Source organism: Thermobia domestica, chromosome 5, assembly GCF_964235325.1.
Source record: "Thermobia domestica chromosome 5, izTheDome1.hap1.1, whole genome shotgun sequence".
In the NCBI taxonomy this organism is placed as follows: domain Eukaryota; kingdom Metazoa; phylum Arthropoda; class Insecta; order Zygentoma; family Lepismatidae; genus Thermobia; species Thermobia domestica.
Window position 1 is genome coordinate 48082183 of NC_137458.1, and position 15783 is coordinate 48097965.

The following is a 15783-nucleotide window of genomic DNA, read 5'->3' on the forward strand; positions in this document are numbered from 1 at the left end:
TGTTTTGTCTACAGCTTGAGTATATTGAAAGTGCCATTCTGGTATGGTCGTAATGGACAGAGAAAAATCATGGGAAAACGTCCATCAGAATAACTAGCCGCGAAGCTGGAGTCTGAGACTTCATGATCGGTAGACGAGGATGCTAACCCCAAAATTGTAGCGAAGTTACATTATTTAAAATTTTCTGCATGAGCCTACTGGATTAGATTTGCAGTGAAATTTTCAGCAATTATGTACTTGATTGACTGATAGAAAGTTTTCAGTAATAAGATAGCCTGTCAACACTTTATAATTCCTCTTAAATCACCCCAGTGGAAGTATTTCATGTGTCTCATACCTTACATTAAGATGTAGATGTCTTATTTAATGTAGCTTTGGAGCTGGAAAGGAATGTTAAATTCAATTCGGAGTCGAGTAGTCTAACGCCAATATCTATCTATCTTTTGTATTTATTTTCGTCCTTTTTTTCATACATTTAGCACTGTATTACAATGCATATGAAGTGGACACGTGATTTATATACCTAGGTATAAACACAAAGGTAAAAGAAACAATAATAATGTAATTTACATACAGTAGGTTAATAATCATGGTTACTTTTTCGTGATACTATTATTGAAAATAAAGTTACAGTAAGTAATTATTGCTTGCAGTGTATGTAGAAATCCATATATATAATACTAAAGACCAGTACTGACACTGATATACTTAGATCATATAATTTTTTTTACAGTTAGCAATTCATGTATTCTTCTACCAAATAAAAGCAGTGTTAAATAAATATTTCTGGAGTTCTTTTTTTAAAATTTAGAAACTTAGGGAGTTTATTGTAAAGTATGATACCCGCGTATTTACACCCTTTTTTCATATAATACAGCTCTGTGTTCTACAGTAGAAAAATTGTATTTGTTTCTTGTATCATAATTATGTTGTTGTTCTACTCGCGTAAGGATACCCTCTAGGAGGTCTATATTTATATCTGTATCTATCCATCTATCTATATACCATTATATAGATATAATAACGCTAAATTGTAAGCTCATAGGAAGGGTAAGGCGAAAAAAGAAGGAATGTCACAAAACTGTATTTTCGAGAAAACGACGTTTTAACAGTGGCGGCTGGTACTATATGTTGCATGGTTGTGCAACCGGATATTTTTTTTAATACTAAAAATATTTTTAAGTGTTAAAGTAGTGTATCAGTAAAAAATAAACCTTTGCTCTTGAACGCAAAACAGTATTGATGCATTTCTGAAAAAAGTCAATTAAAAAACGGAAAGAAAGAGAGAGATTTACCTTTCCAGTGGCAGCGAACGTTGCCACCGGAAGCAGTAACATTGAGCATATGGCAGCGAGCTCCTATCTCTTAACATGGGGAAGTGGATTTATTCTTGCATCGCTCCTATCTTCCCGTATTGGTCCCTTGCGGTTGTATTTTTTCCGCAACTGGTCAGCTCTGTAATAGTTACGAATTCCTCCGCTTAGCAGCGCTTGACTCAATTGATAGGGTGAGGAAGACACAGACGCGTGAAAGAAGCTATTCACAAAACATAAACTCGCAAAGAACAAATATAAGTCTGGTGGTATCAGGGACGGATCCAGGCTGAAAGTTTGGGGGGCGGTCGTTCGAAGTCAATAGATTTTATTTAACATTTATAATACAAAGGTGAAAATTCTTGGGATAAGATTTATTTTTAAAAAAATCCTATTCTGGGGGGGGGGGGGTCAATCGAGTCTCCAAGAAGAAAATGTCTTACTACTGGTCTAATTCCTAGCTCTGTGCCTTTCGTGCACATGATTCCGTGTTCGATTTCCGGCGGAGAGCATAAATTAATATCAAATCATTCACTTCTAATACTCATCTGTCTTCTTTAGCCGGATTTGCTGGAATGTTAAACTTTTTTTTTTTTCATTTTCAAAGGAAAACATCTTAGATTTCCTGCTTCTTTACAGACAAAAAAATACGTGGTTCCTGAAAATGGACTTTTTGTTCCGTATATTTATACAAAGAAATGCTAACAAAATGCATATTGTCGAAGGAGAGAGGTGTTTCTGGACCCTAAAGAAAATAAAGCGGAAAATATTTGCAGTAGCGATGCTTTCTATTCAGAGAAACTTGGCGAGCAGCATTATTTCAGATTTAAATAAAGTCATAGAAAATTTTGAAGCCCGAAAGATCGAAGAAAGGCCTTCCATTCTAAAATAATGCACAGTTTATATAATTAAATAATTTTGTTTAACTGCGTGCATGCAATTTTCTTGCTTTTTTTTCTTCTTTTCGGATTAACGCCATCATTCATGGCTTACAGCACATACTATATATTCGATTTATCTCGTGTTCAATAACATGAGTGTAGAGGTTTTGTATAATAAATAGTGTATAAACGTACATTGATAGTGGTTGTTTGAAAAAAAGGAAATAGCTTATATATTAAATTAATATTAGAGAAATAATTTAATCAATAATATACAAATAGAGCTTAAAAGACTTTCCTCTTCATATTTCCTGAATATTTCTTGGATAAGACTCAAGAATGCTGGGGGAGGGGAACACTTGCGCGTACCTACATACCTTTGATATTGCAACATTGCAACCGGTGCTTGTATAGACTACGAGCCGCTACTGCGTTTTAATATTGAAAACCGCATACAAAATGAATAGGATTAGTCAAATCTTTTTGCTTCTTTCCTTGGACATTTCTTCATCTACGCATGCATGGCATATACAAGCAAATAGTACCAAGAGTCATCAACATATAGGGCAAAGCATCCGCTACAGCACACATGGACATTCCTTGTTTTTCTCCCCTTACCCTTCATATGTTCTTGAACTTGGGGAAGTTAAGGAACCATTGGGGTTGGAACTATGGTCTTGATCATGTAGTCATAATAGTAGTGGCAAATTATACTGCACGTGTTCTGTTCTGTACTCTTCTATGCCTTTTTATCGACATAGAATTCTGCGTTTTGATCAAAGTTAGATATACAAACCCTTAATAGGTATATTAATGACTCCATGCTCTCTGATCATTGAAGGAATGAGTACTGAATAGGTTTTTGAGCGGCTATGCTAATTGATTCATTTATACGCTCTCTTTCACACAAAATGCTAGTCTCTGAGCCAGTTTCGATCCACCGATTTTTTCGATTTACGGGGTTCTGTCGAACACAGAATCCCTTCGATTACTGCTTCAACGTGTAGGTTAGTGATATGAGTTAATTAAAGAGATTAAATATTACGAAGATTTTGATAACAAAAAAGTTCCGTGGATGTTTTCAAACTACTCTGTTAGATGTGAAGAGAGACTCTTCTTAACACTGCATTTATTTGACAGCTTCCTCCATGTGATGGACAATTAAATGCTCGTCTTGAGCCGCTTTCTTTCTTTAATTAGTATTCGATAACGAAGCTAGGAATTTAAGGGTTTAATTCCCTTAATACTTTCTTTAGCATTTAATCACTTATTGTTGAGTGCGCCCATGAATTCGTGTTTCCGGTCGTCACTTCCGCTTGGTATATCCCTAACAGTACTAGATTCCCATTGTTAGGAAGTTGTCTCCAATACTGAACATGATAATTTAACAATTGAAGAGAATTAAATTAAGCATCAGTCGTTTCATTGCAGTGCTTCCGAGTAGCTAAAGATTGTTTTTCCTTTTTTCTCAAAGAAAGAAGAAAGAAACACAGTGGCCTGATTATTGGAGTGCTTCCAGAAAGATAAATATTTAAATTGCTGTCATTCCTTAATGAGATCTTGTTTAGAAAGTTTCCCTTCTTTATTGAGATATGTTTGCTTTCGTGTAGATCGCAGAGTTAAGAATAGATATTGAATGTTTTTTTCTGTGACATAATTGCCTCTTACCCAATTAAAAAAAAAATGTTCAAGTTGAACTTAAACAAAAATCTCTTAGAGAAAAACGTCCAATCTTTCGGTGAAGTTAAAATCATAATAATAGCCAATCGGCTTAGTGTCAACGACTGAACTAGTTTTGTATATTATTTTAATACATAATTCGGATAATACGTTTATGTGTGAATTTCGCTTCATCATTTTTTCGATTCATTTTTGTGTCTGTGTGGTATTAGGTACTCACAAGTAAAGGGTCCAAATGAATGAATCGAGATGCGGGATAAGACATAGTGGGACTGATAGAGGATGTGAAAATATGTATATGTGCAAAGTTATAGCGACTGAGCGCCATAAGAAACGGAGGGGGAGGGAGTCAAAGTTGGTGGGAGAAGGACTATGTTATAGAAATACATCAAATAAACTGTTGAATCGTAAAAAATATGAAAGATAAAAAAATGCAAACGATGATAGTTTCACATATCGGCAAAAGAAGAATGGGCAGAGTAGATCACGAACCTCCACCGCCATTTTGAAATATGTGATGTTTTTTTGAAATGATAAGGTAAGCATGTGATCACATCAATTAGGGCCAACATGTTCTCAAAAAGTTCTCATTTATGAACTCATTTCTATCATGATTGCATTGAAAAAGTATTAATTTATTGATTTATTAAGAAAGTACCCGTGTAGTCATTTTACGTTACATTTGAAAAATATATAATAATTTATTATATATATATATATATATATATATATATTAAGATACTATTTCTGCATTTGCCTTATGGGATTAAAAAAAAAAACTCGATAAACTTTAAGATAGGCAGACGTTGGATTCAAACCAAGACTTCCCGACTACGAAACAAGAAAATTATTATTATTATTATTATTATTATTATTATTATTATTATTATTATTATTATTATTATTATTATTATTATTATTATTATTATTATTATTAAGTATACACTACAACAAAAATATTCAGTCTGCACTACTTGGATCTTCCGGAATCCTGTCGATAACTCCAGTGTATACCACAGAAAATGTACTTTAACCACTTTTTCTTCAGTGCAAGTAACACACTGTGTATTTTTCACGATTAAGGTTGGATATGTTTTTCATTTCTGATAATTTTATGATCATATGTTTGTAAATTGATAAACATCGAAATCTTAAAAAAGAGAATTAATGTTTCATAATCTGTATTGTTTCAGGTGGTGCAGCGAGACGTTGAATCGCATGGTAAAATCGTTAATTCAGTGCTAAAGCTGTGTGAGAAGATAGCTGCTGATCCGACTGCCACAAAACGCTACGACACCGGACATGCTTTACGTGTAACTCGTAATCTTGAACGCCGTTGGCAAAATCTTTTCCTACGTTCGTTGGAGTGGCAGTGTCACATTGAAGCTCTTAACTCAAAGCTTCGGAACGTAAGTACTTAAACTGTTTTTGGTCTTTAGTAGCTGATAACATGATGCATATTGATTTGTTTATTTAGCTATTTGGAAATTATGAGAATGTATAATTAGGTATGTTTATCCTTCCTAAGGTTCTTACACCTCCCTTAAATTCTCCTGCCACGTATGTATCGCTGCACAGCAATGTTCAAATTTTCCAATGATTTTGATCTCCAATAGCCCTCTCTCTCCTTATGGTATCGTCATGTTGTTCTTGAATAAATTATATACCTGTGTTTTACACACAACTTTTAAAAACTAGTTGCTAACTACAAGTATATATTCCATTTAATTTTCACGGAGAGTTTGTAATTTAATACAAACGAGACTTTTGATATTTCATCCTAACTAACACTTGGGATGTGAAGAATGTGTATAACACAGATATACGATTAAACCAATCAAAAAAATCAGCATTGGCAACACTTGCACTAGAAGAAAATCATAAAATTTTGTTAGAAAATACGTCAGCTGTGAGCAAAAACCACAGATGGATATAAAAGGTTATTGAGAGAAGCAATAAAAATAAAATTAAGAGATAACACCCTGAATATAGAAGAAGTAAAATTTGAAATATTTTTGTATAGTAAAAAAGTGAAGAAAAACAAATAATAATACTAGTTAACAAAAGGTTAATATTATTATTACATATTGAAAATTAAAAGAACAGTCTAACAAAATTATAGTAAAAACTATTATACAACAGTTCTATAAACTAGTAAAACTAATTATAAAGGCAGTCAGATGCCTTTGAAATAGTGATTATTTCAGAAGATTTCTTTTTGGAGGGGGCTTTGAATAAACAAAGGATGAAGGTAGTACTTCGAAAATACTGGTAAACCAGGTTGATCGCTATCCGAAATGTGCCTCGAAGAAGGGGAAGAATTTCAACTCTTGGGGGTTGTCCTCAGCAACCCCCTGAAATTATTATTGCATCAAAACGTTAATTCGAATAAAACAAAACATGCATAGAATATCCAAAGTTATATTTATTGAATGATAGTTGCTAACAGTGGCGGCTTTAGTGGGTAGGTCGGGTTGGCACGGGCCTACCCATAAATTTTGAAAAATATATAAACATTAAAAGATACAATAAAGAATAACTATCTTTTCCACTGCTTATATTAATGGTACATAATTATTTAACAATGAGTACTGTAAAAATAATTTTCTACTGTCATTTATGAATCAAATGTGTATATGTATCCATAAATGAGGGAGCGGGCCTACCCAAAATTAAAATCCTAAAGCCGCCCTTGGTTGCAGTTTAAAGTATACAATTTTCTTTTCATCCTAAGATTTGAATGACTCACATTGCGTTATGATCCCGCTTCCATTCCTTTACGCCATCCCTGGCGTAATCTGTATATTTAATCCTTTATTGTTTTTTAAATTAATTCGTAGACCTCATACTATACTAATTGTTATGACATAATTAATTATGATTCGTTTTAAAAGCAGTGGAAAGTTTCATTTTTGGTACACAAAATGTTATTTTCTATCGATATTTTTAGAAAACAACTGAGTTCGAAAATTACAAATGTCAAAATACCTTGCTCTCAGCTAAGAACATTTTTTAAAATCAATTTTGGAAAGATTATATAAGATGTAAATTTACAGTATGACGTGTGATCCGAACCACACGAATTCCCACTAACAAATCAAATCTTAGTTTTCTGCCTCGAAATCGAGTCTAATCATATAACTAGTTACAAGGAGTGAGGAACAAATATGGTAAGCCCTTTATACATTAGTTCAGAGAGTTTCTCAAATTATGATGAGATGTCCGATGCCACATGGAGAGTGATGAGCGCTTTTAAGAAACATTGCTTAGTTAATTTCTAATGAAAATATGGAGAACATAATGTTGGTGATCTATGATGTTTACCGATGCAAATAATAAACTACATTTGAGAACCATAGCAGAAACACATTGAAGAAACTGATATATAAAACTTTCATATATATCCTATTGGCCTGTATAGTTCCTCATTTCCTTTGTTAATTAGTCTTGTGTTAATAAACCTGGGAACTCAAGGAATTTTGTATTAATCTCAAAGTCAGGCAAAAAAAAAAAAAAAAAAAAAAAGTTAAAAATTGAAATGCATATCAAGAGAGAATTTCAGAATGTTTAGTTTGATTAATTTCTAAAGCATACGCTTATCCAGTTACTTAGTGAATTGATTTCGTTTATACAAGTATTTGTTTGTTGGTTCATTTCAACTGAAGTTCCGTGGAGCGAATATACTCGTTTTTCTTAATGTAAGACTTTTAAAGAAGAAAGAAAATCAGTGTTAATGTAAGACTTTTAAAGAAGAAAATTTTCTAGAGAGGGTCCCATCTCCATGATTGCTATATTACGTCTGGTATTTAAGGTATTTAACATACGTAGTTTTGTTATATTACGTATATATTTTCGTGTGCCAGAAGGGGGTCCGGACCCCTCTGCGCCCATGAGGACTTGTACTTTTAAATTGGTTGAATTTTCAGAAAAATTAGTAGATACTGTAACGGTCTCAACTGTTGATATTCAGAGTTGTGTGTTCAATCCCAGGTAGACATGGTGATGAAACCTTGTTTATGAGTTTTCATGTATGCGATTCAGTTTTGTCGCACTTTTTTTCACCTTTCTACCAATTATTTCATCGTTCACACTTATCTGTTATAGTCTCTTTGAGCTTATTAATTAAGTAAAATAGAATAGTTAAGTTAGCCACTTAACAGACATGCGTAGTCTGATGTATCATGCAAATGTATCCACATTAAACTTGCTCCAGAAATTGTAAATTTTCTGTGTCACCTAGACTGTCTGTCGTATACAAATTGAACATGAAGTCACCCTTACGTTGCTACTGCGATTGCTGTGCAACTGGAATGGAACCATGGACTGAAAATTATGATTAGGAGTCTAGGAGGATTATAATCACGAATAATCATGTCTTGAGATATTCACGAGCACACATCAGTTTTAATATTTTCCTGCTAGTAAGATATACTGTCGAAAGTTGGTTGTTGGTTCTAGTCAAAATGCCAAATTTGCGACAGTGGTCACGAAAAATAAATAAATAAATAATAGCCATAACTCAAAAAAGTCAGAATTGAATCATATATACTCTCCAGCATATTAGTACATCCACAACTTAATTCTAATTGTGTAGATCCTTCGTAAATACTATAGTGATGCAACATGTATTGCTGTACTTCCTCAGACACTGAAAAAAACAACTTACTAATACAAGCCTCAAATGCAACGTAGTTCGAGCAGTGAGAAAATGTAGTCTCGTAACGTGGGTTTTTTTCTTTTCGTCCCTGACGGCCATTTGTTTTTCCCGTCATCCATAGCATTTGTTCATTTCCTGTTACGTAATGGCGTCATTTTGTTATTAAAGCTTTGTGAAGTTCGTAGCATCTGTTTTACCTGGTGCAATTTTTATCAGCACTAAGCATGACTGTTTATCTACAAAAACGGCTTAGCTCTTGATGTTTGCTATACACTTATAAAGCCTCAGTTTAATTTTGTTTCAGAACTGAGATTATGTTGGATATATGTAGATGAAAGCTTTTTGATAAACATATGGCAAATTCACCTACAGAGATCAATACAAAAATAGAACACTAACCTTATGTTGACATTTGGAGACTATGATACCTAAATTTTTATCTGCAAAAGTGGTAATACACTGTTTTTCAACTAAGTTATTGAAGGTAACTCATAATTTTCAGTTTCTTCCCAGCTTTTTGTTTACAAGGAGAAGTTTCTGTTACTAGTTTCCGTTGTTGTTTTAAACTATTTTAATGTCTCTCATTCATTATTTTTTTAAAATTTGATTTAAAGTGCTCGGTGAGCAAAACAATATGTTTGTTGTAAACATTATTAACTATTGACAACGCCTGTTTAGTTCGCCAACTATTGACTTTGGCTTTATCAGACAATTACACAGGCATTGCCAGAATTAATATATAAGAGACAGCCGAAAAAATCCACAAATCTTGATTGGGTACTCAAATCTACAACAGCCAATCCTCTTACACCACACATTAAAAAAAAAAAAAAAAAAAAAAAACAAGAACAGAAACACAGAATCAAAAGTCGTTATTCTTCTTCCCATCCCCTGTTGACAGCCAGATACATTCATTTCAAAGAGCTAGGCATTCATAGGCCTAATCTAATTAACGAAATAAGCTTTACAATTAACTTCTTAAAATATGAAAACTTATAAATTATAAACAAATGAACGTAAATAAATAAATAATACTAAACTTACAAAAATAAACGTGTACAATTAACTTATTTATTTTAATGGAGGACATTGAAGGCTTGTAAATACATTAAAAAAAAAAATAAATAAAATTCAATCGCAAATGGGTTGAACTGTTTAATTACTAAAATTATGTTCTTAAGATCTTTTTCTAAATAATTCAAATAAGTGTTTGGAAAGAATATTAACTCAAGGTACAAAGGGAATCTTGGCACGTTAACGTTGATAAAATTTCGGTATTTTCGTATCGAGTTTAATGTTCATGTCGTGACGTCGACAGAGTAGAGCTGTGACCAGGGCCGGACCCAGGATTCTCTGAAAAGGGGTGCAACAATAACTACCAGCACATTTGAATTAAATTTGAGTTTTTTAAATGCCTTTAGGCATCTGTGATGTGAATGAGGAATTCCTTTGGAAATGCTAAGTGTCTGCTCTCGATGATTTTTTTTTTCCTTCAACCTTCAAAAAATTGACTTTAAACTATTGATTTTGCTAACTTCTCACTTTAGGTAGTGTACATTTACAACGAGGAAGGGGTGCGTGCACCTTTGCAACCCCCAAAATCCGGCCCTGGCTGTGATAAGTATGATATTGGTGATAGCACGTAATTATTATGTCAGACATTAGCTAAGTGTTTTCCATATGTATATATTTCCTTTCATTAATAAGTGCGGAAACTAAGTAATTCGTGGTTAGTTACGAATCGATTCAAATAATAACTTGTTCCTCATTGTTTGCATTCTTTTATTATTCCTTTTAGTAATAGTGTTCTTTCGTTCCACTCAATTAGATATAATTTCTTTCTGTATATATAGGCTTTTTATTCTATATATAGAAATTACTAACATTCTTAATATTCCTGTTTAAACAATGTTCAACATATTATTATTATTATTATTATTATTATTATTATTATTATTATTATTATTATTATTATTATTATATGTTGCTGTGTGAGTAGAAATTATTAGATACGTCTAAAGCCAACCATACACAGTCGTTAATTGACGTCCATAACATATTTGCGTAAACTCAGCTCGATAATTGACTTTCACAATGATTAGGATCTTTCATTCAACTACAATTTTTTTAAAGAAGTGTGGTGCTTAGTAGAGTGGTCACATTTGTGAGTAGATTTGATCTGAGTGGTAAACAACACTATTTTTTCTTGAGTTCTTTTAGATGTTTTTTCCGTTTCCTTCCTCTTTCTTCTCATTCTTCGAATTGTTTCATCATCGTTCGTTTCTTGGGCTTATTATTCGGCTTTGGTCTTTAGTGCATATTCGTCGATTAACTAAGTATTGCATTTCATTTTAACATCTTTTAGCATTGCTGGACAATATAAAACATTTTAGATTATTATAGTATGCAGAATTATCGGTAAAAATCACTTGTGCTTCATGGTCAAATCCTTTTGCAGTGTGGAAATTGTACAATTGCAATGATAAAATCCTTTCGTAATTTTGTTATGAATAGAATAGAATGTAGATCTACGTAGCCATCAGCAACCAGAGTTTTCATATTACTGACATAACGTCAATGGTTAATTTTACTTTGAAGTAATGTGCTTTTTCGTCTTTTCTTCTACCCACAAATAGATATACAACGTCATTTACATTGTCTGCTGAGATTATCTTGGAATTTCTTTAGATAATCATAAAAGATAACGCACTTCGGGGAGTGGGAAAAAAAAAAGTCATTTTAGAGAGTAGTAATGAAAGTGGTTGTCTTTTTGAGTGTTCTGTTGTGTTCCATCGTTCCGCTTTACGTGTTGTGTGTGAAATTAACTTTGGTTTTTTCGGGCTTTTTTGAAATTAAGGGAGTTGCAATAATAATAATCGCAAACCACACAATTTCATGATTTGTTTGGTAGCCTGTTGCTGGTGTGATTATATTAGATTGCCAACGTAGCTCCTCATGCTTCTGTACTTTTTTCCCTCTCATGATAACGAATTTATAGACATTCTTTTCTGTTCGTTGTTGTTTTCTGCAAAGAGAGGAAGATGAAAAAAAGCATTTTACCATGGTTGGTAGAGGATTGGCATATCGAGATCCTATCATGAACGTTTGTCCATGAAGAAAATTGTGCAGAAGCCCAAAATTAATGCTTCTGGTACACAGGGTACAAGGTAAAGTATCTAGTCACGGTAATTTTCAAGTTGATTGCTTTTATTGTATAGTCTGTGCTGTGATGACCTCGTAGGTTTTTTTGATAAGTACTACTGAATCATTTTTTCCTCTCTCTTCGTCTTACCGATCCTTTTTCATGTTCCCAGTAGATGATTCATCTCGCTTGTGAATAGAAGTTGTGCTGCCGGTTGCAATAAGTGTGTTTTCTTATTTTATTTTTGATGCGAAAAAGAAGTGAACATGTAGTTATTATAATGCTACTTACTGGCTATCTCTCGTCTTTCGAGAAAGTTGTACAAGGAATTTTTTTTTTCTGATAATACAAGTATCTTTATTGTGTATTCAGTATTCCTCGTTTGCAAATTTAGAAAAAAAAAAAAAACATCAGTGCTTTATGTGGGAAGTCCTAGAAGATTCTGCTTGATTGTATTTATTTTCCAAAATTTTAAAGATGGGTGTACATTATAGGGAAACAGATTTGACTTTATACCGATACCAGCCTTATAGTTACAACGGATCCATAGTTTCTTAGTATCGCACTACTTACCTCAGGATTACAGACTTACTGTTCTGATTGGCCGGTTTCGTGACGGACAAATCATTCTTGAGGAATTTAAAATTGCGTTTGTATTTAGTGTTAGACAGTATAATAAAACTTAGTTAATCTGTCAGCCTCTTACGACGTGACTGACTGAAATGATGAGTTTCTCAACAATAAACAATACGTTTGGAAGTAATTATTCTTAGTCCTGTACTAGTTTGAGTACTGGTACTGTGTTGTTCTAAGGCAGTGGCGTACACAGAATTTCATCAAGGTATGGAGGGAGTGAGAAAATGAAATGAAATCTTCAAGTTTTACGTTCCACGATTATGATAGGCCAAGGCTAAAGAAAACGGTGATAATGAAAAATGAATGAAATGGTGGAATAAAGAAAGTAGGAGGAAACGGGAGAACCTCGAGAAAACACGCATACACGATGTTTGTCCATCACAGAACTCACTTGGCGCGAGCTGGGATCGATCCAAGGACCCCATGCACCAGAAGTGAACGCATTACTGAGCCATCCCGGCTTCAAAGGGAGAGTGAGATTCAGTCATTCAAGCTCATGGCGTTTCAGATATCACGTGGTTTTTGTATACATTTCTTATATGATTGATTTTTATTATTATCATTATTTATTCACAGTATCTTGTTGCAAGATATCCGGGTGGGGTTAGAACCCGAAAATCTCACTTTGTATGCCTGTGTTTTAAGGTAACTATTTGTTGCTCCCAAGCCTTCGACTCGTCTACAAATTGCCTTTACTCTAGCGACATCTTTTGACACCAGGTAGTAGGCAGCGCAGTTAGTGACAACTGTTAGTCTGACTGTGAACTAGGGATGGCCAATTCCAGAATTGTTACTTTCCGGAATCCGATTTCCGATTCCGAAAAATTTTGGCCACCCCTACTGTAAACATTAAAAGCGTGCTGGCAGACTGAGGACCCTTTTTGCATTTTAGAGTAAGGATTTGTTGAGGCAAGATCACAAGTACAATATCAGATTGGACTGTAACTGTTTGTGTTAAACCAGCATTTCGTCATTCAAGTTTTCCGGATTTTATAGCATTTCACCCTATAAACTGCTTGGATGTCAAGTTAGGTAACTCAACTCCAAAATGGATTTTTTTTTCTTTTTTGGAGAGAACTTTGAAGTTCAATATCTCATGAGAAATTCATATCTCTTTCGTGATTGCAACTAAAAATCATAATTATGAAGTTTATTTTCTAATGTTGATAGCAGGGCTGGGTTAACCCATCTGGAGGCCCGGGGCTATAGCCCCCCTAAGCTCCTCCATTAATCCGGCCCTGGTTGATAGTGAATAGCGTTCTTTTGATGCGATTGACACGAGACATTGTCTCGTGGAAGATTTCAATTTTGGAGTTATTGTACACTACTTGGTTTCCAAGCAGTCCATTTATTTCCTGACCATTCATTCATTTGTATTTTTCATCGTCGAGTCACTATTAGAGTACAGAACGCAATAGTTTTATTTATTTATACAGGGTGTTATAAAAATTTGTAAATATTTTGGGAATAGATTCTTCAAATGAAAATTTTTAAAAAAAAGGTCATATGAACCTTTGGTCGGAAGTGCATAGTTTCGTAGATCTAGGGTGCCGAAAACTGAAAAAATGAACTTTAAAGGTCCATAGTTCCACTAATATATTACCGATCGTAGTCGGGTCAAGACATCACTGAGGAACTAGTAGGAACTATCCAAATATTCATCTTTCAGAACCTCCGGTACTTTCACAATCATTTTCAGAGAGGCTGTTTGGGAGTACTTGATAACTCTACACCTACCTCTATAAAAATTGATGTGCAAGTACTAGAGCATTCTTAAACATGGATATTTGGATAGTTCACATACCAGTTCCTCAGTGATGTCTTGATCCGACTACGATAGATCCAATAGTAGTGGAGCTATGAGCTTTTGAAATTCTCTTGTTTCACGTTTTCGGCACCCTATAACTCCGAAACTATCCACTTTTGAGCACAGGCCCATATAAACTTTTTTTTTGTTGTTGTTGTTATTTTGATATGAGAAATCTGTTCCCAAAATATTTTGACACATTTTTGTAACACCCGGTATAATAATATATGTATAATGTATTCTTGTTAATTACAGTCAACGACATTTCTTCATATCTTTTTCCCTTCTCGAATTGTGAACCTGACGTTTTGATGGCATAAAATTCTTAGCTAAAATAAGTTTGAAATATCCCTCATTATAAGATTATAGTAACTGCAGCAATAAGCTGAACTAATTTACACTTTTTATTGCTATATTTGTGTAATTTAATTAATTATCAATATCAGATTACTCCCCATTCTCTATAGTAAAAGTTCACTTGTTTTGGTCGGTACTCATTACAGGCTCTCATTTATGTTAGTTATCCACCGTTTCTGTAACGATGCTTGAAGGAACATTAGTTTCCATTCCTTTCCCTCAATTATTAATAATTTACGCGTTACTTTGTTCCTATTAATAACCCTGTAATTGAGAAAGTATTTCAACGTCATTGAACATAAATCGGTGATCATTATTAAAATAAGTTTTCATAGATAATGAAAGTGTTGTTTTGAACCATTAAAAAATTATATCTTAAGAATCCCACGTTCTTTAGAGTCACTGTAGTGTTAAATAAAAGATAATAATGTAGATATGATTGTTTGTTTACGTTTGAAATTGCATTTGATAATAATAGAGGACACTGCACAATTCTGTACGTATCCATAACACGTAGAATATGAAAGTTTTGAATACGTGCACTTTTACAGGTATTAGATCATATTTTATTGCATTTAAGTTTTTTAACAGTGCAGGAACGTAGTAAGTCTTGTTACGACAAAAAGCATCGCAGAAATGATAAAGTAATGACTTTTTATTCGAATTTTGCATTCATGATTATCTAAAACACAAGAGTTAGAAATTTAAATTGCTACTGGCTAACACTTAAGGAAATGTATTCAGCCCGATAGAACAATGCAGATATGTCACATTGAATGTGTAGTACCCTTTTTTGTATATTTTTATGAAAACTTTTAGCTTTGGGTGCATTAATACTTTTGGACATAGAAGTAAAACATATATTTTTTTTCCAAGTGATGTACATATTACATCTGAAGACATGCATTTCAGAATATAGTTTGTTGTAAGTAAAAGTAACGTGATCCTAGAATCAAGTGCATATTCATTATAATCCAGGTAATTTTCTGAATCTTCATGATATAATCTGAATGAGAACTGATTCCAAATCTTACCTATAGAAATTGGTCAAGTGCTATATATGGAGTATTGGATTTCACGGTTCAGAGACTTGGACATTACGGAAGTTAGAGAAGAAATATTTAGAGAGCTTCAAAATATGGTATTGGAGGAAGATGGAGAAGATAAAATGAACAGAGAGAGTAACAAACGAAGATGTTTTAAAACGGATAGGAAAGAAGAGGACACTTCTAGCCAGCATCCTTCGTAGAAAAGTCAATTGGATTGGTCACATCTTTCGAAGAAATTGTCTTCTTCATACTACAATAGAA

General features: G+C 33.4%; 1 protein-coding gene across 4 annotated transcripts in view; it reads left to right on the forward strand.

Annotated features, from left to right (window-relative positions):
• The window catches only part of klar (klarsicht), an 828351-nt gene that overhangs the window by 596328 nt on the left and 216240 nt on the right, over positions 1-15783 (forward strand). For all 4 annotated transcript variants that reach the window (XM_081758673.1, XM_081758668.1, XM_081758672.1 and 1 more), the window contains exon 9: positions 5068-5283. In XM_081758673.1, the coding sequence (XP_081614799.1) occupies positions 5068-5283 (216 nt within the window). The remainder of the gene's footprint in view (positions 1-5067; positions 5284-15783) is intronic.